The 25,291-nt window shown below is 45.3% G+C and overlaps 1 protein-coding gene across 3 annotated transcripts in view; it reads left to right on the top strand.

The window, feature by feature from the left end:
- The window catches only part of PTPN3 (protein tyrosine phosphatase non-receptor type 3), a 316,623-nt gene that overhangs the window by 123,421 nt on the left and 167,911 nt on the right, over nucleotides 1-25,291 (top strand). For 2 of the 3 annotated variants that reach the window (XM_006135940.5, XM_075921606.2), the window contains exons 3-7: nucleotides 9,027-9,134; nucleotides 9,217-9,259; nucleotides 10,424-10,502; nucleotides 14,873-14,917; nucleotides 16,253-16,305. In XM_006135940.5, the coding sequence (XP_006136002.2) occupies nucleotides 9,027-9,134; nucleotides 9,217-9,259; nucleotides 10,424-10,502; nucleotides 14,873-14,917; nucleotides 16,253-16,305 (328 nt within the window). Of the gene's footprint in view, nucleotides 1-9,026; nucleotides 9,135-9,216; nucleotides 9,260-10,423; nucleotides 10,503-14,872; nucleotides 14,918-16,252; nucleotides 16,306-25,291 lie in introns of those variants that run through there. The other variant, XM_075921609.2, reaches the window with a different exon arrangement.

Here is a 25,291-nt window from a genome sequence, read left to right as displayed (position 1 = left end):
GTCAGAACTGGCGTCCAGATTCAGCCGCTGTTGAAACTGATCAGTTTCAGCAGCGGCTGAATCTGGATGCCAGTTCCGACTTACATACAGATTCAACTTAAGAACAAACCTACAGTCCCTATCTTGTACGTAACCCGGGGACTGCCTGTATTGCTCGTTGGTCCATGCATGGGTCCTTGCTGTGGATGTAAGAATAGCCATTTAAACGGGTAACTGATAATCATGAGCTTATTGGTTACCCAAATGGCTTCCCGTGGCTCCTGGTCCGGCTTCTGAGGAGCTGATTGCCACCCTGTGTTGTGCCTGTAACACAGGTTGCAGCGTGCACCCTGGGAGTGGGGTGGCAGGCAGGAACCAGTGTGCGCTGGGAGCCAGCTTTTAAGTGTGTGATTGCTGAAATTTTCAGCAGTTACATGGTTAATCAATTACACGCATTTTAACATTCCTAAACGTTACTGCTGTATAGGTGGTGAAGGTTGGACAGACCAAGTGTGTCTCCAGTTTCTTCTCACAGTAGCATGGTTTGAGTTGGAGCTTTTGCTGTCCTCTTACCTTTGGTGACACATTTTCCAAACTTTTTAGGAAAAACTGATTTTATTTTGTTCATAGTTAGGATTTTATTGCTTTTGGAATTATTTTCTAATGCCTAGAAATGTTATAGGATTAAACATTTCACCAAACAATTCCTTTTACCCTTACCAGCACCCAGATCTAGATATTAAATTATCCCAAAGATGGTGGGATTCAAAGTCTGTTCTTCCTGTCCTTGCTTGTTTTCAGTTAGTGATGATCACCAGTGTTGATCATGTGGATTTTCCATGAACAGAACAACGTCTAGGTGCAGTGTCTGTCTCTTCTTCCCAGCCTACCCATGGGAAGGCCAAGCTCTTTGACTCAAAAAGTATCTCTTGGGAACCACAACTAGGCTACAGATCCTGGCTGGGGAACTGTCATGATCATGAGAGATGGCCAGCAGCCTGGGGACTAAGGGGTTAACTATACCGAAGCCAGGTAGTGTCGGCCAATAGGAATGTAGGTAGGAATTTCAAAGTGGGACACAGGAATTTTTGGTTTTTCTCTCCTTTGTCCCTGAGCAGTTTGCTCTCCAGCTAGTGAAGGGCCCAGACCGAATGTCTCCCAAGAAGGGACTCTTCCCTGTATGTAAGTAGGGTAAAGTTTAGATAAATCCGTGGTGTTGTTTTATGGTTTAGGAAATGGGATCTGATGTCTGTGCATTTAAAAATAGGTTTTGCTCTCCTTTGTAATTAAGCTCCTGGCCCATGGTGGGTTTCCCCTCCATGAGTATACTACTTTGTTACTTTTCCATCTAGTCATTATGCTTGCAACAGGAATATTGTGGTGATAATAAAAGTTCTTTCTCTTTTCTTTTTATTAACCTGGTATTGGTTAATTTTTGTGTCCTGGTTTGTACTTTAGGCGTGAGATTTCCCAAGTGATCTCTCCCCTGATTTTCTTATCTTTACTTGGGTGGTGGCAGCGGAGTTTTTCTCCCCAAAATCTAGGTTAAGATGGGGGAGCGGGGAGTTTTTTACCAAAGCCTGGAAAGATAAGGTTTTGGGGTACTTTTTGCAGGCCCCCACTTTTTTATTTATCATGCCAGAGTGGAAAAGAAGCCTTGACAGGAACCCTCCCCTATACTTGGCTTGAATGATCTAAGAGTGCTCCCCCTACCACAGCACCTCTGTCAGGTTTGCTAGTACCAGTGCTGCAGACCCCATGCCAAGGCCTAGCCATGAGCCAGGGATATATGCACATATGCATGGCAGTAAGTCTTTCTCCAGATGCAAGAAAGATTCTACACCATCCCCACGTTCCAGTCATGGAGGAGTGACCCATTCCAAAACTCACAAGAATGACAAAAAGGCTGCACTGTTCACTGAATCTGCTGGTCCCAGTTCCAGAACAGTGTACCCTCTTCTGCTTTGGGTCCCTGGGCATCCTGAGACAAATCTCTTTACCAGTCCCAGTTTTGTCCATAGACTGGGTACCATTGACTCCGGAGAGACTTGGAAGTGCTCCCAGTCCTCACAAACTGTTTGCTCTGGGAAGAGAGAGGTTTCCATGTGTTCTGTTGCACTCACCTGCTCAAAGGGCCTCATGTCTTGTATTAAATCTGCCACCTGCTAGCCATATCCATTTAACCTTTAATTCTTCTGGTTCTGACAGCTCAGTCAGTACTGACATTTATTTCTTTAATTCTGAGGATGTGGGTGTTCAACATCATCCACTTTTTCTGTTCTGGAGACATGACTGTCAGAGAGGTTCTCATTGTACTGTGGCGATTTCCTCCTTCACTGCAGGCTAGGAGCCATGGGGTAACCAGCTCTTAGGGTACTGATGTAACAGTGGCAAGATCAACCAGGTTAGCTGTATTGGAGCTTGTGGCCTCAATATTTGTGTTTGGAACCATCGTGGGAGAACTCTTCTGTTTTGTCACTGCTCCCTTTGTCGAATAGCTGCTCAGAACTGGGGCTATACAATGCACCAATCAGGCGGGATGTTGACAGTTTGTTTTAATAGTGTTAAAGCTTTAATTTGTTGAATTGCAGTGTTTACTGTCATTAAATAATTGTGTGACCCCTCCCTTACTGTGCATCTCTATGAAAATTTAATCAATAAAAATTGGAAAGAAATGATCAAAACCCATAATATTGTGTAACTGAATATTCGAGTTAGTAAAAGGAGAACTAAACATTTTTTAAAATAAATTTATCAGATGATGATAATGAATTTTGATCTCTCTATGTTGGAAGTTTTATAGTTTTGGATACTACAGATGTGAGACTTTCAGGGAAGCATCCAAACTTGCTTTTCAGTATAAGAAGTTTTTTCTGTATTACTTTCTTCTGTGTTATGATTTCTAATCTAAGCTTCCCTTTTCTGAATCTGTATTTTGGGAATGTGGTTTTTCTTTTAAACTAGTCAATTTTTAACAAGGCATTCCTTGTAAAAATCAAACATATCAATCATTAATAATTTAAGAATAACTTGTCCAGAATGTCAAGTGGCAAGTGATGTTTCTCTTGTTGCCCTCGTATCCACAGAGATGGCTGTCAAATCAGGGTTGACTCTGCTGATTGAGCATCTTGGAATCTTTTTTGACATGCATTTACATGTAAACCTGAAAAACCATGAATAATCTCAGAGTTAGTGATACTCAGCCAAGTGAGGCTGGGTATCTTAGTGCTTTAGTACACATTTTTAGATGTCATACTTTTCTTAATTAGACCCAGATCTATAAAACAAGGCTTAGAGGATGCTTGAACTAGAATGAAATTGATTTCCTTTGTGTACTTGTTTTATTTCTGAAACATCAGAAAAATCTTGTTAATCAAATGCTGAGTGGATTTTGAGAATCAATTCTCTAGTCATTTTTTTCAGTAAAGTCTTTCCCCCACAGTTTTTCAGAGAAGGGCATTTTCATGACACAGCTCCAAGAACACTGTAATTTATAATAGTGGCAAAGACATCTGCCCTTCAAAGGCTTTTTTTGTCACCTTGTGTGTTGTCCCAGGTAGTACATGTTTTAATCTGTTAAATAGAAGTGATTTTTCAATGCTGAAACTACCCTTTTACATATTGTAGAAAGTACTGAGTAAGATTGTGGTGCTGATTGTGCTGAGTCTTGTTGCAATAGCCACACCTTTGTGAGCTATTCTTTCTTTCGTTTGTTGTTCCTCAGTTGCATCTTCTGTGTATATATTTTACGCTATCCTCTACCCATTTCTCTTTTTGGTTCCATCCTCCACTTAGTCTTCACTCCTTCATTTTGATTATGCTATGGCTATTTCGTTCCAATTCAAGCAATATAATATCCCATATTCCCTGTCAGCTACTAGCATTTCACAGGCTTTTCTCTAGTGCCACTCATTGCCATATGGACAGCAGATTGGTGTGGAGAGAATTGCCTTATCTGGGAAAGAAAGAATGGTTAGTCATATACTGATGGCTTGTGTGCAGATTGAGCTCTGGAGAGTTCTCTGTGCACCGTATGGGAATCAGGTATCTGTGGTAGGAAGGCAGTTACACTGCATGATGCAAACCCTGGTGAGGAACTGAGGCATATGTTTAATGACTTGTTCACAATCACACGGGCTGTGTCTACACTGGCCACATAACCCGTAATAGCTATGGAAATGAGAGAAGTCAGAATAGGGAAATGCGCGGGGGATTTAAATATCCCCCGCTGGATATAAATAAACATGGCCGCCGCTTTTTTCCGGCATGGGGAAAAGCCGGAAAAGAGCGTCCAGACTGGCGCGATCCTCCGGAATAAAGCCCTATTCCGGAGGATCTCTTATTCCTACTTGCAAGGAATTCCTACTTCCTTGCAAGTAGGAATAAGAGATCCTCCGGAATAGGGCTTTATTCCGGAGGATCGCGCCAGTCTGGACGCTCTTTTCCGGCTTTTCCCCAAGCCGGAAAAAAGCGGCGGCCATGTTTATTTAAATCCCGCGGGGGATATTTAAATCCCCCGCGCATTTCCCTATTCTGACTTCTCTCATTTCCATAGCTATTACGGGTTATGTGGCCAGTGTAGACACAGCCACAGAGTGTCAAACATAACCATGAATTGGGCTAGTTGTGGGCAAAGGACTGTGAAAGAGGTATAAATGAAGGTGGGTGGCCCTTGAACAACATATGACAGGATTACAGGGGCCAAACAGTGTTATTTTTCTGAAGTTAGGATCAAATTTTGAAAGTGTAGAAAATTCCATTATAGAACTGTGACTGGTAGAAAATGAGGTCAGGGTTGGGTTGTCATCGGGGGGGAGGAAAAGGAAGGTGAAGAATATTGTAGCGTGCTGTTGAACTATCACATTTAATTTGTTGCATTTAATTTGTTGGTGAGGGGGGTGTGTGTGTGTGTGTGTGTGTGTGGGCGGTTCGGGGTGCGATCACCCCCTTCCAGCACGAGAGGGGGGCTAGGCGAACCCCTCCGCCCTCTTTCCGTCAGTATCCTGCCTAGGGCCCCTGTTTATAAGCCCTGACAATTGGGTGCGATCACCCTCTCCCCAGGAGGGGGGGGGGGGTCAGCGGACCCTGCAGCTGCCACCTGCCCCTGCGGGGTGGGGCCTGAGTCCACAGTCCAGTCTCTCTGGTTTGACTGTCACCTGGTTCTGTTGTACGCTTGAGCCGGCGTTGCCCGGGATTGAATGCTCCTTGGAGGTGAGGGAGGGGGACCCGGTCCCATCCTCTCTCCGGGTCCCAGCCCGGGGCCCTAAGTGTCGGGGCTTCCTCACGGCCTGACGCGGTAGACGGGGGGTCATTCCTGCCATAACCCGTCTACCCACGGACGCCAAAAGGCCCCCGCCCTGGGCTCCTTCCTCCCTTCCCAGGTCCCTTTGGGTCGTCGCCCCGGTTCCCGAAGCCTACCCTGGTTCAGGAGTCCGGGTCCGGAGTTGCTCCGGCGATGCCTCGTGAGTCCGTTCCTTTCGCCGGGTCCGCTCTCTGCCGGGCCGTTCTTTCCAGGGCCGGCGGAGTGGGGTCCAATCTCCATCGGAGCCGGGACTGGTCGACCGCCAGCTGCGGTGGCTGTCCTGGTAACCCCTGGGCCAAGGCCGGGCCAACTGCCTCCTCGATGCCACTCGGGGTCCGTTCTGCGTCCGGGGGCTCTCCTCCCTGTCTGCGAGGAGAGTGCCCCCTTCCTCGCTGGCGGCGAGCCTTTTTAAAATGGCCCGTCGCGCCGGATGCCGCCCGGGGCTCCTCCCCTTCCGGTGGCGTGCCGGCGTTCTCAGGAGCCGCCTGGCTGCTTGGCTCTGCCCAGCCCCCGCCCAGCATGATCTCTGGGGAGGGACCAGCGGTTCCCCGCCGGCACAGCCGCTGAGCCGGGGCCGGTGGGAGGGGCTTGGGCCGTGCTGCCGCTTTCCGCGGCCCAGGCCATCTCCCGTGCGGGTCGCTGGCGGCCCGTCACAGTGTATAATAAAAATTTTCCTGCGGGACGACAGAATGATGTCATCATATCATCTGCATCCAAAGGAGCCAAGCCCCGCCCACTCCCATCCTGGCCCTCCCTAGGGTCCACATGGAGAGCCAGGGCTGCCGTGTTGTAGTAGCTGGGGGGGGGTGGGAAAGCTGGGGCTGGCGCAGTCTCGGCAGCCCAGAGGAGGAGAAGATGAAGGGGAGAACTGGGGCTGGCGCAGCCTTGATGGATTGGAGGGAGGGGGATTGGCGAACAGGGGACACTGCCCCCTAATAATTCCATATCATAGGTTCTTTGGGGTCAGGGACAATCTTTTCTGTATGTCTATTTGGCACCTAGAACAATGTGGCCCCATCCTCTTTAGGCTTTACTAGTGAATATAAACATTAAAGACTATATTTAGAGAACTTGTAATCAAAGTCAAAGACAATATCACTGTGCCCTCTGATAAGCTAGAGAATTTTGAGTGTCAGCTCTACTATTACTCCTCATAAATCTGAAAAGTAATTAAGTGTCAAAAGGGGAATGTAGGTAGGTGGTGGAAATGTTTGAGCTGTGGCAATCCTATATTTAATCTGTCAAGCTGTTATCAGTTAAGGTTAAATTCAGAATGGATCTCTTTTAATGCAGCTGACTATTGTGAACGCTTATATTATAAGGTGGTTATACTGAAAGGAACATCCACAGCAAGATATTAATTTCTTGATAATAATCTGAAGTGTGGTGTGGGAGGGGGGAGAGATGATGAGGTGCCTGTATTTCAGTGGTGGAATAAGTAGGTATTTTGAAAGACCTTTATCTCTGTAGAGAAACTTTTAAATCTCCTAACATTGATTTCTCTTATATTAAGTCTTTTAAAATGTGAGTTTTCAGAAAGGTTTCTGGGATGACAAATACATTGTTTCATGTACAGTGTACATAACTTTATTCTCTGCCTGTTGGATGCCTTATCGCCTAATCATTTCACTAAGGTATTGGGGGTCAGGAGAGCTGAATTCTACTTCGAGCTCTACTCAGTCATCTTGTTGCTTCTGTTTCCTGCCATGTAAAATGAGGATAAAAATACTTAATATTATAAAGTACTTGACACTAAATGAAACATTTCATCAGAGGAGCTCAAAGTATGAAGTGGTTAAGGCTGGTCTACACTACAAAGTTGGTCAGCAGAACAATATCAGTTAAGGCATGATTTATTTTTGGGAGGACTGGGAGAATTAGGGAGAGAATTTATGTTGGTTAGAGCTCTAGTATAGACACAGTTGCACTAGCATAAAATGTTTTTGCTAGTATAGCTTATTTCACTCACCAAACCTATATAAGATGTAGTGGCAACACCATTCTATTATATAGCCCTTATGGCTATCATTACTGTATTCTTTATTTTTAAACTATTGTGTTTTGTATTAAACTAATGCCTTATCTTTAGAATAGTGTTCGGTTTTAAGCATGTCAATGGGTCCTTACACCATCACCACTCATTTTATGTTAAATTAAACATTTTACAACCTGATCTGCATTTTTTTTTTTTTTTTTTTTTTTGCAGGTTTTCAATTAGAGTGTAGTAAGGCATTTCAGGCAATTAAAGCAGAAATCTCTTGTCACAGGTATGGGTTGTGGGGTGTGTGCTGGGGATTAGGATTATGGAATTCAGGCTGGGGAGACCTGAATGGTGGATGCCTGGCTTCCCTTTTTGTTGAGCTCAGTGGCTCCAGGGTAAGGATTATCTAACCCTGGAGAATGAGGAGACGGATGGAGAGGGCCTCTAACCCAGGGGTTGGCAACCTTTTCAAACCAAAGAGTCAAACTAAATCAAAATTCAGAACAAGTGGTCAACAGAGAGCTGCATAAGAACGCCTATTTGCATGACTGAAAATATACAACTTGATATTATTGATAATTCACATGATTAATAATAGCATAAATGAAACATTGCACTCAGACTTTATTCAATGGGACTTCTGCTCCTGGGGATGGAGATAGTGGATATGGGGATGCAGGAGTAAGATTTGGAATGTATGAGGGGCTCAAGGCAGGGGGTTGGGAGTGCAGGAGGCAGGGTGGGGATGGGAAATAGAGTATGTATTGGGGAGGGACGTTGGGGCTGGATTGCCTTACCTGGCCAGAGTTGGGCTGCTGCACCTGGCCAGCAGTGACTGAATGAGAGCCTGGGCCAGTATCACTGCAGCCGGATCATGGCCTCCCTTCCTACCCATGCTGCAGTTGGAGGTGGGCTGCCATCAGCCCTTCTTGCAGCCAGATGGGGACCAGACTGCGGGGCCTGCCCTAGGATTAGGGTTGGGGACAGGACCCTGCAGCCAGATGGGGGCTGGAGGAATTTGGATGCCGGAGAGGTGAGGAGTGAGTCTCTGGAGGCAGGAGCAAAGGAGGCTGCAGGAGTGAGCTGGGGGTACAGGATCTGCCGAAAAAGCTCCCTGCTGTCAACAGAGCTGCAGCTAGACTTTACTTTCACTTTAAAAAGGGCGCGTGGTAGGCACAGTGCCCGAACGTGAGTATGCAAATGAAGCCCAGGATGTTTAAACCCCGGGCTCATTTGCACTTTCAAAGTGCTTGATTTTCAGTCTAGACACAGCCTTAGATAACATGGTCATGAGTGCAACCCTATTCGCTAGGTGTCCTTAGCCTCTGAAGAAGCTAGGAATGACAACATGGGATGTATTTTTGCTGATTACCTCTTCTGTTCTACCTCCCGACACATGTGACATTGGCTGTTGTTGGAAGGCAGGATATTGGGCTAAATGAACTATTGGTTTGTCCCAGGCTGACCATTTCTATCTTGATGAGCCAGCACATTTTATAACTGGTAATTATAATTTTAAGCTTAACAACTTTTAACTTTAACTTGTATCAATCCATATTTTTCAAGGAGAAATATTCAAAATAATAGCGGAATTTTCCTTTGAGAGATTGTTCACTTTGATGTACTCTGTATAATGACCTTTGTTCTGAGAAACTTAGAACTATTTTGTTTATAGACTACACTTTATAACCTATTTTTTCCATTAAATTATTTTATTAAACTAAATAGTGTGCATTTCATTTATGGAGTGTTCTTTTCTTTCAGAAACAAGATACTGGTCAGGTTTTGTTGGATATGGCCTGTAACCACCTGGGTGTGACAGAGAAGGAATATTTTGGCTTACAGCAAAGTGAAGAGTCCTTAGGTTCCCCTGTAAGTATAGTGCTAATTTTTAATATTTTATTTACATATATTTATTTATTTTTAAAAATCCATCTAATTTTTCATTTCACAGCGATGGCTTGAATCAAGCAAACCTATTAGAAAACAGCTTAAAGGTAAGATACTTTACATTAAAATCTAATTTTTCTGGCCTGCATTCCTCTTCTATATATATCTTTGATTAGGAAAAATACATTTCTCAAATTTACTTTTGGCCACCATGGTCTTGTGTACAGTAGGCTTTTTGGCAACACTTCCCACAATTTTTAGTACTACTTAAGCTTTGGTAGTGGTAACTGCTTTTGTGTGTAGAATATGTCCTGTAAGTCACCGACAGGTTGTGTTATCACCCTGAGCATTAGCCTTGCTCTGAGCCAAGTTAGACAACACAGTAGTGAAAATAGAAGCTGACCTCTGTTCATTACTATCTCCTCTGATGTCCGCAGTAGAGGGGGAGGGATTTTTGAGACAAACCTTGTTAAGTAGTTGGTTGAGAGAGTGTAATCGAGCCAGTTTCTAATACGGATTTTAAACCATTTCAGTGTGCTCCGAGTAGAGCAAAATTAGTCTATAGTATTTGAACTCAGTCTTTAAAAAGTACAGGGCATAATTGTTTTTTAGCACGAATCATTTATAAACAAATTCTGGTAATATGGTTTTCCCCTCAATATAGGTGTTGCAATAGCTAATGCTAAGTCTGCCATTATCACTAATGAAGTTGAAACAAATTTCAATCTCTCCTTACTTTAGCTTATTTTGAAGCTAGCATGTGATTTTAAATAAGATTAAAGTTTATTACCCTTTGCTTTGAGAGGAAATATAGAGCATTATTAAAATTTTCCTTGTATAACATTACTGCTTATCTTATAAAACATTTGCATCTTGTATATTTTGCTCTTTTTAAAGACTTTCCTCCTTTAATACTGAAAGTAATAGAATGAACCATTTATAAACAAATTGCCATTTTAAAAAGTGCACTGATGGAAAAATATAATAGATGCTAACTGAGTACACCATACTGGTGACTGCTTCATGAACAGGATTGTTTTTGAAAGAAGGATCTATTTGTAAGTTGTTGTTGTTCTGAAAGTAGCAAAAGATTTAAGAAAATAGTAGAAGTGGAGAAATAATAGACAGATGTGTGTATCTATATGTATGTCAAAAAAGAAAGTATAGCAACATTAGCATATTACGTGGCTATTTTATGTTGTAGCTTTTGATATAAATTTTACAAAAATAAACCTAAAATGGAAATATTAATTTACTTATGTAAAATGTAGGAGGCGCTCCCTGGACCATGCATTTTCGTGTAAGATTTTTTATACCAGATCCCAACACACTGCGGCAGGAACAAACCAGGTAACTTTACTTTCAAAATTTACATCCATCAATTCAGAATTGGAAACATGCTCCTTTTATTTTCTGATTTTTAGAATGGAGTTTATCCTATAATATTTATTATGAAACCTGTTGTGTGTGGATTTGCTATTTAAGTTGAGTGGTGAGTGTGAGAGAGATATGCCATACAGTAATGGTGTGAGAGAGACAGAGAGAGAGACATGCCACTGGGCGGCAGTCTTTCCTGGGGCGCTCTACCTCTCAGGTCATTGGTCCTGCAAGCTGCCACTGACCAGACCAGCTGCTCTCAACCTCTATGGCCCTGGCTTTCTGGTCTATCATCATCTGTGGTCCTGCCAGACCAGAGTCCTGGATGAGAGCGGTTCAACCTGCATTTAATACCTGATGCTTCTTATCACTAGGATTAGGATTCATAGCTGCTCACATTTGAGCCAGAATGAAAATAATTAAAGCCATTTGTAATAAGAACAAGTGGGAGTAGTTTTTCTTATGTAAGTAAACAATTATACAATAGTCCCATTCTAAACTGTTTAACCTGAAATAGGGATTAAATTACGAATATGTATACTCAATGGTAAAAAACAATAAAGTGATGTTGTAATCATTCTAAAACTAGTTGTTCTAAACCTAAGAGATTCAGAGTTAAGATTATATAAAAGAAATCCAAACCTATTGTTGTTTGAAAATGAATAGAGAAGGTGCTCAAACAACCTTAACTCAGTTCTATAGTGATGGCATTCAATACCCATACAACTATAAGTGCACTACTCTCTTCATAGTCCTGGATTAGATTAATCTGATTTAAGACATATTCTTATAAAAATTCCTTGCAGTGTCATTGATTGATGAGCAATGTACTTCAAAATAAACCCCATCTCACATTGTTCCCAATGGAAGGGAGGTTAAGTCGCCCAAGACTTCTGTGAGGTTTTTACTAGATGGGAAATTTTGAAGAGTTTGTTTCGTTACTGAAATCAGTAAGGACAAAAACATGTTGTGACACAGTGGAACACTTATTAAAGAGCCTATTTTAACTCCTATTTAACTCCTATTTAACTAATATTTGATCTGAGGAAGTGGGTCTGGCCCACGAAAGCTCATCATCTAATAAACCATCTTGTTAGTCTTTAAGGTGCTACATAGTCCTGCATTTTACTTCGGCTACACCAGACTAAAACGGCTACATTTCTATTACTATTTTAACTCCGAGTAAGATTTACTTATTAATTCTAAGAAACTCTGAGTACAAAATGAGTTAAGAGCTTTCAATTTTAAACAAAAGAGAGCTTTTAATTTCGGCTGCTTTCCATGCACCCACAACCCTCCTCATAACCTGCTTTCTTGTTCATTATGGACACCACCACCATTTTCCCTCTCATTCAGACCCAGAACCTACGTGTCATGTTCAACTCAGACTTCTCTTTAGGTCCTCGCATCCAGGCTATGTCTTGAACTTTTTGTAGATTCTTGCTGCTTCACAATTCTAAGATATGGCGTCAGCTGAAACTTTTATTCAGGCTCTCATTATCTAATGTCTTCATTACTGCATCATTCTTCTCTCTGGCCTTGAGAAATGCAGTCTTGCCCCCTTGTTATCCATTCAGAATGTTGCTGCAAAGATCATTTTCCTAACCCATCATTTTGACTGTAACCTTCTTTACATCACTTCACTGGCTCCTTCTTTGCTATTGTGTCAAATGTAAGCTGGTTGTCTTTACTTTCAAGGACCTATTTCCATCCTACTTATCACCTCTCATTAAATATCAACAGGATGACTTCTGTCTCCAGTCGTTGCATGATATCAGCTTCTATTGCCCACTTGCCATATTTTCAAACAGGCATCTTCATACTTTCTCTTATGCTATCTCTCTGGGTGGGAGAAGTGTCATGTAAAGATCTCCAAAATGGCATCATTATTCTTTCTCAAAACCCTCCTAAAAATTTGCCAACTAGGCTGCTCTTGTGCAGAGATCACTGCCTGTGCTTGCCAATGTTATTCTGTTGTTTTTCCTGTACTCCTAAGTCACTGTGTCTGCATCCATTGGTTCTCTCTTCTCTTATAATCTAACTTTTTTGGGCAGGGAGTGTCTCTTCTGAGTCTGTTCAGTGCTTCTCACAAAGGGGTCCTGGTCCATGACTAGTAATCCTAGATGCTAAGATGATACAAATAATTAATAATACCATGATTTAATCTCAATTTTAATTAAAACATTTAATTAATCCTTAACAATTAACAATGGAATTATAAGTAGAACTTCCATAGTTAAATACAGAATTGTGCATCGTGCATTTTATCTATATTGATTGACAGGTGAAACATTTATGATTTTCAAGCATAGCAGACTTGACAGATCATAAATCTTAATGTTTTTGCATTCTTCAGTTTCATATATTTGATAATATAGTAACTTTGCATGACCTTTCTTTTGGAAGAGTACATGCAGTACATGCACTGAGTTTCACCTTAATCCCATAGAAAGGATAGTTCAACTGTTACAACATTTCAAATATGCTAACATATGCAGAACTCAGGCCTTTTTTAGATGCCATTACTGAGTTGTCCTTTTAAATTGTAATGAATACCAGCTTATATGACATACAAAGAGCTGTCTAATAGCATGCACATAGACTAGACTATATGAATAAAAATAAATTGTTTCACATATATTAACTAAGATTTCTGATCCTATCACAATCTTAAATATGAGGACATTGAAGCTACTTCATGAATGAGTGCTTGAAACTAATAATTTATTGTTATGAAGAAGGTGTTTGATCCACAGATTGAGCAAGGATGTTAAATTTAGATTAATCAGCAAATGGAATAGTGGATGCAATTTCCATTGACTGTTCGATTAGTTGACAAGGTTATCTCTGCCTTTGAAATGTAGCAAGAGTCCTACTGTCTCTTGCTACATTTCAAAAGTGGAAGTGCTGCAGGGAGCTCAAGCAGTCCCCTGCAGGCCTTGTATATTTCAAAAGCAGGGCGCACAAGAGCCTTTAAGCCAGCTGCTCCCAACACGGGGTCCTGCTCCCCCTCCCTCACCTCTCTGATTGATAGAAGCAACAAGTGAGGGGAAGTGACTAGTCAAGTTGACTATCCAATACGCATATGCTTATTAGATAGTCGACTAGTTGCTTATAGTTGCTTACATCCTTAAGATTCAACAGATTGGATGTACAATCAAACTTCATGGGAACTAGGCAAGCCTCATTTTCTAATGGTTTTACTGGTGATGTCAGGCATAAGACCAAGTTAATTTTTCATCTATGGTTCTCGTCCCCTGAGTCTTAAGTGTGCACATTGAGTACTTTGGAGGCAGTGCTCTTAGGACTTGAATCTAGGGAAACCGTTCATCAATTAACAATGACCCTTTGATCTAATTAAAGATTGGAACTTGCTTTTTAATATAATGAAATTCAAAAAGGATAAATGCAAAACATTCCAGGAGGAATAATCAGTTTCACACATAGAAAATGGAAAATTATTATCTAGGAAGGAGGACTGCAGAAATGGATCTAGGGGTCTTAGTAGTCCACAAGTTAAATGAATCAATGGTATGACACTGTTGTCAAAAAAGAAAAATCGTTCTGGGATGTATTAATAGCAGTATTTTAAGCAAGACACGAGAAGTAATTCTTTAGTCTACTCTTACTGATCAGGTTTCAAATGGAATACTCTGTCTAGTTCTGGTTGCCACATTTCAGGAAAGATATGCAGGAAGTCCATAGAAGAGCAACTAACATGATTAAAGGTTTAGAAAACATGACCTATGAGGGAAGAATGAAAGAACTGAGTTTGTTTAGTTTTGAAAAGAGAAAATTGAGAGGGAATATGATAGCAGCTTTCAAGTACTTAAAAAGTAGTTAAAAGGAAGAGGGAGAAAATTATTCTCATTAACCTCTGATGATAGGACAAGAAGCAATGAGCTTAAATTGCAGGAAGGGAAGTTTTGGCTAGACATTAGGAAAAGCTTCCTGTCAGAAAAGTTAAGCACCAGAGTAAATTGCCTACGGAGCTTGTGGAATCTCTGTCATTGGAGATTTTTAAGAGCAGGTTAGACAAATACCTGTCAAGGATGGTGTGGATGATGTTAGGTTCTGCCATGAGGAGATTGGACTTGATGAGCTCTCTTGGTTCCTTCCTGTTCCATGATTTTGTGGTTTACAAAAGACCTTACTACTTGTGAATGAAAGTGTGCATTCGCATAGTTTCAGATGTACAGGAATATTCAAGTATGCATATACTTTTGTACATATAATTTGTTTATAAATACATGCATATAACTTAATTTTATATGGAAATTTCTTAAAAATAGTTAAATTGGATCTGTGAACATGAATCAACTCCTCCAAATTCTGTTTTCTAGGCATTTATTCTTCTTACAACTGAAGACTGATATTTTGGAAGGAAGGTAATGAAGTAATCTTTCTTCAAAAAAGAAAAGTCAAGGAGGAAAAAAACTGAGTAGATTTTTTGCTATTGTGAAAAATACTCTTAATGGAATATTGCTTAAAAATATAAAGCTAATTGTTTAGGTAAAGGAGCAAGTCATTTTGTGTCTGGGCCAGAGGAAGCTGCCTTGTCTGAGCTCTAGGTGGTGCTCTTATTCAAGTCATAGGTGATGGGTGGTAGGGAGATGCTGGGTCAAATGATCTTCCTCAGATTTATGCTTGATGGGGGAGGAAGAGGAGCTCTGTCCTTTTCCCACTGGGCCTGCCTTGTCACACATTTGGCAGTGAGGCCCAAGTGGGGAGTGGAAGGAGCAGCATGAAGCCACTACTTATGCTGGCTGAGGGTTGCCACTCCAGGTTGGTGCTCTGTGCAGTGCAACAGCTGTGTGCAAGAACCCAGCTAGGGAGGTGGTAGTGGCTTGCCCCCTTTTCTCACTGAGGTCTGTCTTGTGAGGATAGGAGTTAAGCAAGGTAGAGCCCCCGCCCCACCTTCCAAGCATATTTCCAGCTGGCTTGGTTCCTGGTCCCAGAAGCCAGGTATAGACAGGGTGGGGAAGAGGACAGGCTGCTGCAGCCTCCCTTGCCATGCTTTGTCTTAGGCAGCTGCCACATGTCACAAAGGTAGTGAGTGGTAGTGACTGTCAGCAGACATGAGAAGGGTCTATATCCCACTCCTCCTTGGGCCCGGCTTTTAGGAAGAGGGGCTGAATGAGCTGGAAATGTGCTGGGGAGGCATGATGGGAGAAGGAAAGAGCCACTTCCTCTACCCCCAAGTATGTTAGAAGGCTCTTTGTCTTATTTATTCATCTATGAAAAAGTAAAATAAATAAATGTGGTCCAAGCCTCTAATCTTCATTACCTGTTCTCTTTAAAAATTGGTAGCAAGTTCTGTGCAGACTATAGATGAGAGCTGCATTTTTACACTTTCTATTTTTAATGTTCATGTCTCTAGTTAAAAATACTAGACCGCAGCTATAAAAATTGTATCTAGAGCAAAAAACAAAAACAAAATGAAACAAAAAACCTTTTTTCTTTGTTTTCACTTTCCAGAATAAGTATCCAACAATGAACATATATCCATTTAAGACAAGCTATTTCCATTCTATTAATGATTAGTTAAACAACTTGCTGTTACCAACCTATGATGCTGACTATTGACTTTGTGTTAATTTAAGCAACTTTCACTCTTTTTTAAGCTACCAAATACATTGCTTGCTGAGAAATGTTATTACATATAAATAATATTTTATTCTGTGTAAATATATATACACACCCTCTGTTTTTTCTTTTCTCAGGTTGTTATGCCCTCTTAATTCTGCTGTTGTCCTTGCATCATATTCTGTACAGTGTAAGTAGTAATGGATCTTTCTTGTCTGGTAAAATATTTGACCATCATTGAGCTGTTCTTTATCTTCAGCTGAGCTGTATTGATAACTCTAATGCAGAAAACTTTTTTCATCTGTCACTTTGGATAAAATTGTTGCTGAAGTTGATACATTGTAAAAAAGGATTAAGGAGCTCTCGGAAGGAAAGAATAGATCTATACTTGGATGTCTAGGGCATTTTCACTTAAATAGAGGTAAAATGCTCATTAAATCTGCGCTATAGAAAATATAAGATTGATTTAGGAATCCTGATTTGTGTTCTGTATAAAATGTACAGTATGAATTGGCTTAAAATATATATCTTTGTTATAAGTGTTTTCTATGAGGAAACATCCAAGAAAGCTAATATGAATTAACTAAGGGTGTGAAGAAGTATTTCGTAAAGCAGTGTATACAGAAGGGCAATTAAAGATGGGAAGAAGGCTCATGTTGCTGGCTATTGTTAAGGTTACAGTGCATTGTCTATAGTATACATGATTTTTTTTTCTACTATATTTCGGTTCTCCCCCTCCCTCCCCCATCAGTCTATATCCATAGCCCTGCCATATGTTGATAATGTTGTTCCCAGTAAAGAAGTTATATCCCTCCTTCATTTTCCTTTGTAAGCTATTTGAGTTTCTCATACTATTTAGGCAGTTGATTCTTGCACAGATCCAAACTGACATTATAACACTACTTATGTAATTCCCATGTTCATTCTGTGAGGGTTGGGGTTCAGCAAAATATGGGACATTCTAATAGGGATAAAATACTACCCTAGTGAATAAAATACATGTCAATTCTCTTGCTAATAGGGTTCCATTATTTTTATTGAATGTATCATTACTATATTATGATATAGATAATGTTTTTAATCTGAGAATGTTTTTTGTAAACTGTTGTCATTTGTGTTTTGGATTTTAATTTGTCTTAAGTTACAGCAGATGTTCTTTTTCGAGTGATGTTCCTGTTGGTGCTCCACTGTATGTGGGTGCTCTACTGTAGGTGACGGGTCGGGTCGCCTTGGCTAGGATTTGCCAGGTGTCCGGTTTTGAACTGGACAGTCCAGTATTTGAGCTTTCTGTTCAGGAAACAAATTGAGAAAATATAGATGTCCGGTATTTTCTAAATAAGATGTAATGTAGATTGTGATGTAATGTCAAACGTGTCCAGTATTTTTGTTGAAACCATCTGGCACCGCAGATCAAAGTTGTGCACAGTGGTAGCTAGGTGCCATTTGTGCCTTGTATTGCGTGCGTGCGCCCCAACCCCTCCTCAGTTCCTTCGTTGATGCCCTTGGCTGCAGATGGAACTGGGAACGGCTCTCTAAGGGTATGTCTACACTAGCTCGTTAGTTCAAGCTAGGTAGGCAAATGAGGGCAACCGGGGTTGAAAATGAAGACAGGGATTTAAATATCCCGGGCTTCATTTGCGTGTTCCCGGGTGCCGCCATTTTTAAATGTCCCTTAGTCCAAACTCCGTGCCTGCGGCTTCACGCGGCATGGAGTAGGTAGTTCGAATTAGGATCTCTAATTCGAACTACCGGTTCGACGAGGTGTACCAAGTTCGGACGGGAACACGCAAATGAAGCCCGGGATATTTAAATCCCGGTCTTCATTTGCAACCCCGGTTGCCCTCATTTGCCTACCTAGCTCGAACTAACGAGCTAGTGTAGAAATACCCTAAGAGTTAACTCAGAAACTTGACTTGGTTGGTCGGTTGGTTGTTCTTTTAGTCTTCAATAGTTAAGTGTTTTTAGAGTTAGTTAGGTTAGTTCTAGTTGTTATCATTCTGTTTCAACAAAAAACAAAACCGGAGCCACCGTGGCCTAGCTGCTTGTGGCTTCCCCCCTCTCCCCCCCCCCCCCCCCAAAAAAAAAAGATTGAAGAGAGAAAGGAGCTTTATTTCATTCGGCTTTCTCATGAACTTGGAGGACAGTCTTGATACTGTGAACCATGCCTGGCTCCCCAGGTTTAAAAAATGCAACACATGCTGGCTTCCAATGGGCACTCTACCTGCATTTGCTTTCTTGGTGAGGGGCATGTTCCACAAAAATGCCCTCACTGCAGTAAGCGAACCGCCCAGGCTCATTGACTTTGCATGTTCCTTTTCGATAAGGCTCTTCAGCCATCTTATGAGGGTGACTCTACCGCTTGTCCCAAGCCACCCAGGGCAGAGAAATGGTGGACAACCTCACCAGCACCTAAGCTGGCATCAGAGGAGGCTTTCCCCTACTAGATCTTTGCTGGTTTCTACATCTGCCTGGATCAGCACCTGCGATAAACTGGGTTTGTCCAGCACTATGCATAGGTGGCCTGCTAAGACTATGGAACTGAAGACTGCCGTAAAGCTACTGTGGCACCAATAACCCTGACATCGGTGCCATCAAAATCTTCAGCATGAGTAAACCAAGAGACCCTGTCAGACCTTCCTCAGTAGCACCAGCGGTTCTGGTTATCCAACCAGTGCCAAAGAAGTATCATGCAGAGACAAATCACACCCATCCAGCTCTGGGTCCAGAATCAACCGTCTCACCGGCACCGTTATCACCATCATTGGTGCCCCGTTCACTGGCACCTAGAGAAGCTTTGCCACATACCCATGACCATACTTGTCTTCATGCCTCCCCAGTGCAGGTGATACCACATTCTAGAGCTTCTAGACAGCTTTTTCTATCTCCACCCATCACCTAGAGCAGGGGTGGGGAACACGGATGTAAAAGTGTAGTCAATTAACTGATTAATCGATAAAATAAGCTTATAGGTTAGCTCTGTAGACTATATGCATACTCCCTCCACTTGTCAGTACATTTTTTAGAAGGCTGGCCAGCACCCCAACTCAGTTCTGGCTTGTGCCGGTTCCTGAAGTTCAGACCACTCCCTATACCGGGGCTGCTGCCACTCCGCACCACTACCTCTTTATCAGAGGCAGCAGCACAGGGTGCCAGCACAGGTCCACAAGGGGAGCTGGGGTTTAAACTGGCTCCCCTCGCAGACCAGCTTCCACCTGGCACCCCGTACTGCTGTCTCTGAGGGTATGTCTACACTACAAAGTTAATTCAGACTAATAGACGTTAGTTCGAATTAACTTGAATAGGCGCTACACATAGAAACCGCTAGTTCGAACTTAGTTCGAACTAGCAGTGCGCTTAATTCGAACTTGGTAAACCTCATTCTACGAGGACTAATGCCTAGTTCGAATTAACTAGTTCGAATTAAGGGCTGTGTAGCCACTTAATTCGAACTAGAGGGAGGCTAGCCCTCCCCAGCTTTCCCTGGTGGCCACTCTGGGCACCACCAGGGAAACTCGTCTGCCCCCCTCCCGGCCCCGGACCCCTTAAAGGGGCATGGGCTGGCTACGGTGCCCGTGCCAGGTGCAAGCCTGCCAGCAGACCCTGCAACTGGCACGGCTCGAGCCGGCCACCCGCTACCACCTAGCCCTCCGCCTCTTCCCGGGACCAGGCTGGCGGCTCCTGGGAGCATGCCCAGGTCTGCAAGAGGCGGGCACCTTCCTGGTCTAGTGCAGACATCGTGGATCTCATCCACGACCTCCGCACTAGGCACAGGAAAGTGGCCGTCTAGGGCAGGAGAGCTGCCAGCCTGGCCACCCAGGAGCAGGTTGGCATGAAAATCAAGGTGGTCCACTGAGACCCCCGACCCTGAGCCCTGAGCTTAGAATGGCCGTACTGGGTCAGACCAAAGGTCCATCTAGCCCAGTAGTCTGTTTGCCGACAGCGGCCAACACTAGGTACCCCGGAGGGGATGGACCGAAGACAATGACCAAGCCATTTGTCTCGTGCCATCCATCTCCAGCCTTCCACAAATAGAGGCCAGGGACACCATTCCTACCCCCTTGTCAGCCGACGGTCAGGGCAGTGAGTCCCTTATGACCGGCTGAGGTTCTTTTAAATTGTGCTTGGTTCTGTTACAGCAACTGAAGGAGTCAGGTTAAAGCTTAAACAGTTACTATTTTATTGTTACAGGGTAAACTTAGTTGTTAAATGCTACTGCTGTGTTACAGATAACACAGCCACTACAGAGGACAGGACAGAAATTACACTAAGAAGTCACTTACAGGTACCATGAAACCCTTTTGGTTCTCTGAGCTCTTATTAAATGCATGCAAAATAGACACCTAGCAGGAATATATTCTCACCCCTGCGTTCCAGACTTGGCGTGGCCAGCGTCTTTCTCTCAATCCCTCGGGAAGAAGTAGGGCGAGGTTGGGCGTCCCACAGACCTCGGGAGACAATCAATACCTGCCAGCAGGTATAGATGATTGGAGCTCAAATGGGGTGGGCTGCTGAACCTCTTTTATACCCCTTGGGTCATGTAGGCTTCTTCCTGGTTTCAAGTGGCCAATTAGGAAAAATGGCTTTGAATGCCAAGTTTCCCACGAAGGGTGCAAAGCATAATTTACACCTGGGAAAATGCAGACAATGGGCACCTCTGGTATGTGATGGGCGAAGATTCCTCTCTGGGACAGTGCAGGCATGTCAATTACTGGTACTAGCCATCAGGGCGACGGGAGGCCCCGGGTCGTCAGCTAGCCCATTTACTGTCTGGTTTCTGTTTATGGTAGAGTCAGGGACAGGCAGCAAACCTGTGTTCCCAGGGCATCAAAGGTGCTACACCCCTGGCTAATAGCACTCCATGGACCCAACCTCCATGACTTTATCTCACTTCTCTTTAAACTCTGTTCTAGTTGTAGCCTTCACAGCCTCCTGCAGAAAGAAGTTCCACAGGTTGACTATTTGCTTTGTGAAGAAGAACTTTCTGTTGTTAGTTTGAAGCCTGCTACCCATTCATTTCATTTGGTGTCCTCTAGTCCTTCTATTATGGGAACTAATGGAGAACTTTTCTTTATGCACCCTGTCCACATGACTCGTACTTTTATAGACCTCTATCATATCCCCCCTCAGTCTCCTCTTTTCTAAGCTGAAAAGTCCCAGTCTCTTTAGCCTCTCTTCATATGGGACCTGTTCCAAACCCCTGATCATTTTAGTTGCCCTCCCCTCTCCCACCCTCTCTCTTCCCCTCTCCCACCTTCTTTTCCCAGTCTCCCCCAGTTTTGTTCAATAAAGAGAGTTTCTATTTTTGAACACACGTGTCCTTTATTTTGAACATCAGGAAGGGGGTTTAGGGAGGGGTAAGTGGAAGGAGGTGAGGGAGGAATGGGGTACGAGCCCCTGATGGTGAGGACTGGGCTGGCTCTGCGGGCTCCTCGGGTTGGAAACTCTCCTGAAGCCCCTTGATTGAACCCCCCCCCCTCCGGATGGCAGCCTGCGGCAAGTGCTGATGGTCAAGTGCTGTGATGTGCCGAGTGTGGGCACTCAGGTCACTCCAAGCCAGGACTGCTTTGCAAGCGGGGAACCCCTGAGAACTGTCTGTCCGGGGTGGGGGTCGGGTCCCTTTAAGCACAGCCCTCAGCTAGCCTGAGGCAGCAGTTCCACACTCTTAAATCCTAATCTGATGCCCTGCCGGCACTGCTTCCGGCCATCCTTAATCTCAGTTCAGGGTCCACTCAGTATGGACATGCTAGTTTGAATTAGCAAAACGCTAATTCGAACTAGTTTTTAAGTCTAGATGCACTAATTTGAATTAGCTTAGTTGGAATTAGTGCTGTAGTGTAGACATACCCTGATATAGTAGCAGCAGCAGCACAAAGTGGGCAGGGGTCTACTCGGGAGGGAGGCTGGAGCGCCGTAGCTGCTCGCCCCGACCCCAGGGACTATAGAATAATAGACTAACCAGTAAGAATTAATGAGGTGGTTCTTCGAGTGGTTGCTCATGTCCATTCGAAGTAGGTGTGCGTGCCGCGTGCACCACGTCTTCCGGAGCGTTTTCCCTAGCGGTACCTGTAGCGCCGGCGGGGAGCCCCCTGGAGTGGCGCTGCCATGGCGGGGCATAAGTACCCCCTGCCAGAGCTGCCCCACCTCAGTTCCTTCTTACCGCCATGTCGGTCGTTGGAGCGTGTCTCTCTCTCTATCTGTTAGGCTTAGATAGTTAATGGTTCCCGTTTCTCACATTGTAAATAGTTGGTGTAGTTAGTTAGGTTTTTTGTTTTTTGCTTCTTCCCCCCCTTGCGGGTAAGGAATGCCAGGGCCGCAAGGCTTCAAGGCGTGCGCCAACTGCAGGAAGTTTATGCCCAGGGGCGACCCACATGACAGCTGCCTTAAGTGTCTGGGTGAGGCTCATCTGGCAATTGCCTGCAAAATCTGCAAGTCTTTCAAGCCCCGTACGAGGAAAGAAAGAGTTTCCCGCTTGAAGCTTCTCCTCATGGAGAGGGCGCTTCAACCTGTACTGCCGGACCAGCCTGCGGTGCACAGCGCACCGGCCTCCACGAGTGAGGCCGCACACCGGCACCGGGCTTCGATGTCAAGATCCCGGCACCGGTCTCACTCTACACCATCTAAGAGGGTGAAGAAGTCCCGGGGCAGGTCTCCTTCTAAAAATCCAACATCGGCTGGACACCGCACTGGCAGTTCACCGGTGCGTGTTTCCCCTCCGGTGCACCGTTGGCACCGAGGGGGTCTGGTGAGCCCTGGTCGCCTGCCTTCTCATCGTCCATCTACGCCGGACACCTTTGAAGCGGCGCAGGACCTAATCAGTCTTAAAACCTCCCCGCCGTCGTCGGACGGGTCGAGGTCGCCCCCGTTGGAAGCTCGGAGGGCACCGCCGTTGCCCATGCATGGCCCGGGTAGGCATGCTATGGTGGCTTATGTGTCGGGACCAACCCCGGTGTGGTCGGCTCCCGCTACTACTACTGCACCCTTCACGACGTCGAACCGTCATTCTCAGGGAGCTTCGAGCCATGGCAGGTTGTTGCTCTCCACGTTGCCAGAGCCCTGCTTGGCCGTACCGGCGCCATACCCCCATGACCATGTGGTCTCCCAGGAGTTGGCGTCCGTCTCCGTGCCGTCATCGGCACCGTCATCGACCCAGTGGTCTACCCCTGCACCGGGCCTGGGCACCCCGGTACCGTTTCAGTCGGGCATGACTCAGTTGGCATCGAGCCTGAGCACCTCGGTGCCGCAGCTGCTGGCCACACAATCGGCACCGGGCCTGAGCATCCCGGTACCGGAGCTCCAGTCGACGCAATCGGCACCGGGCATGGGCACCCCGGTACCGCAGCTTCTCACGTCGCACTCAGCACCGGGCCTAGGCACCCCGGTGCCGCAACTCCAGGCATCGCAACCAACACCGAGCCTGAGCACCTCGGTGCCGTAGTTACTGGCGACGCAGCCGGCACCGGACCTGGGCATCCCGGTGCCGCAACTTCACGCTACGCACTTGGCACCGGACCTATGCACCCCGGTGCCACACACGTTGCAGCCGGCACCGACCCTGAGCACCTCGGTGCTGCAGATGGTGGCGTCACAAACGGCACTGGGCTTGGTTACCCCGGTGCCACAGTTACTGACGGTGCAACCGGCAAAGGGCCTGGGCACCCCGTGCCACAGTTGACTGCTTCACACTCGGCGGAGTTCACCGCACCGGGTCTGGGTCCCCTGGTGCCGCAGTTATCAGCAGCCCTTACGGCACCGGTCATGGGTTCCCCGGTACCGCAGACGGCACGTCCTCGCCGGGCCCATGCGGGCAAACCGGAGTCGATGGCCAAGTTTGCACCGCACTCCTCGTCGGCTCCCCCTTGGCCGGAATCCGATTACTCTTCAGACTCGGACACGGTGTCGATTCGGTCGGGGTCCTCGGGAGCATCCTCGACCCACAGGTCCAGATCCAGACACCGGAGGGACCACAACCAGCAGATGTGGCCCCCTCATCCGCAGTGGCCCTTTTGGACTCCCTGGGCCTATCATCAGTGGCAGGGCCAACCGCCACCATCTATGGGGTCGGAGGCTTCAGGGCACCGTTCCCGCCCCTCTGCGTCCCTGTCTAGGGCGCCTCCTTCCCCCCTTTGAGTTCCGCAACAAGATCCTGCGGCACCGCAACCACCAGTACCGGAGACAGGCACTCTGGAAGCTCAGACCGTCCAACCGGCCCCGCAGTTGGTCATGACCGCTCCCCTGTTGATTCAGGAGTCGTCGTCGTCCCCCGATGAGGCGCTGGCAGACCCAGCGCCTGGGCTACCATCAATGGATGCCAGAGTACATGAGGACCTCCTGCGGCGCATGGCTTTCAACCTGGCTGTTCCGGTTGAGCCCATAATTGAGGATACCGATCCAATGGTAGACATCCTCACTGAGGACACCCCTGCGCGTTTCGCTCTACCGCTCAATAAAACTGTTTCAAAGATTACCAATGCCCTGTGGCAAACGCCAGCAACTCTGACTCCTACCCAAAAAGGGGTAGAAAGGCATTATTTCATCCCGCAGTCGGGTCATGAATTTCTTTACTCCCAGCCCATCCCAGGATCATTGGTCTTACAGGCCGCGGCCCAAAAAGAAAGGCTTCAGCAGCCCGGGCCTTCTCCAAAGGCAAAGGAGCCTAAGAAGCTGGACTTACTGGGCCGCAAGGTCTACGTTACGGGTGCTCTGCAGCTCCATATCGCTAACCAACAGGCGATGCTGAGCAGGTACGCTTTCAACACCTGGCAGGTGGTCAAAAAATTTAGAGACTGACTCCCGATGGAGGACCGCCAGGAGTTTGCAGCTATGGCTTCCGAGGGTAAAGTCATTACACGAACTGCCCTCCAAGCGGCATTGGACACTGTGGACTCGGCAGCCCGCACCATGGCGACTGGTGTCGTTATGCACCGTGGGGCGTGGCTCCACGTCTCGGGGATTCCCTTGGACGTGCAGCATACCATCCAGGACTTGCCCTTTGAAGGGAAGGCCTTGTTCTCGGAGCACACCGATTACAGGCTCCATACCCTAAAGAACACTAGGTCAACTTTGAAGTCCTTAGGCATACATACTCCAGCCACGCAGCGGCGACAACTGCCGTATAGGCAGCAGGGTAGAGTGCAGCCCCAGGTCCCCCATGGGGATTTCTGGAGGTGCCGCTCCCG

Source organism: Pelodiscus sinensis, chromosome 2 (genome assembly GCF_052426305.1).
Source record: "Pelodiscus sinensis isolate ZL-2025 chromosome 2, ASM5242630v1, whole genome shotgun sequence".
NCBI classification, from domain to species: Eukaryota; Metazoa; Chordata; order Testudines; family Trionychidae; genus Pelodiscus; species Pelodiscus sinensis.
This window is presented reverse-complemented; position numbering and strand designations above follow the sequence as displayed.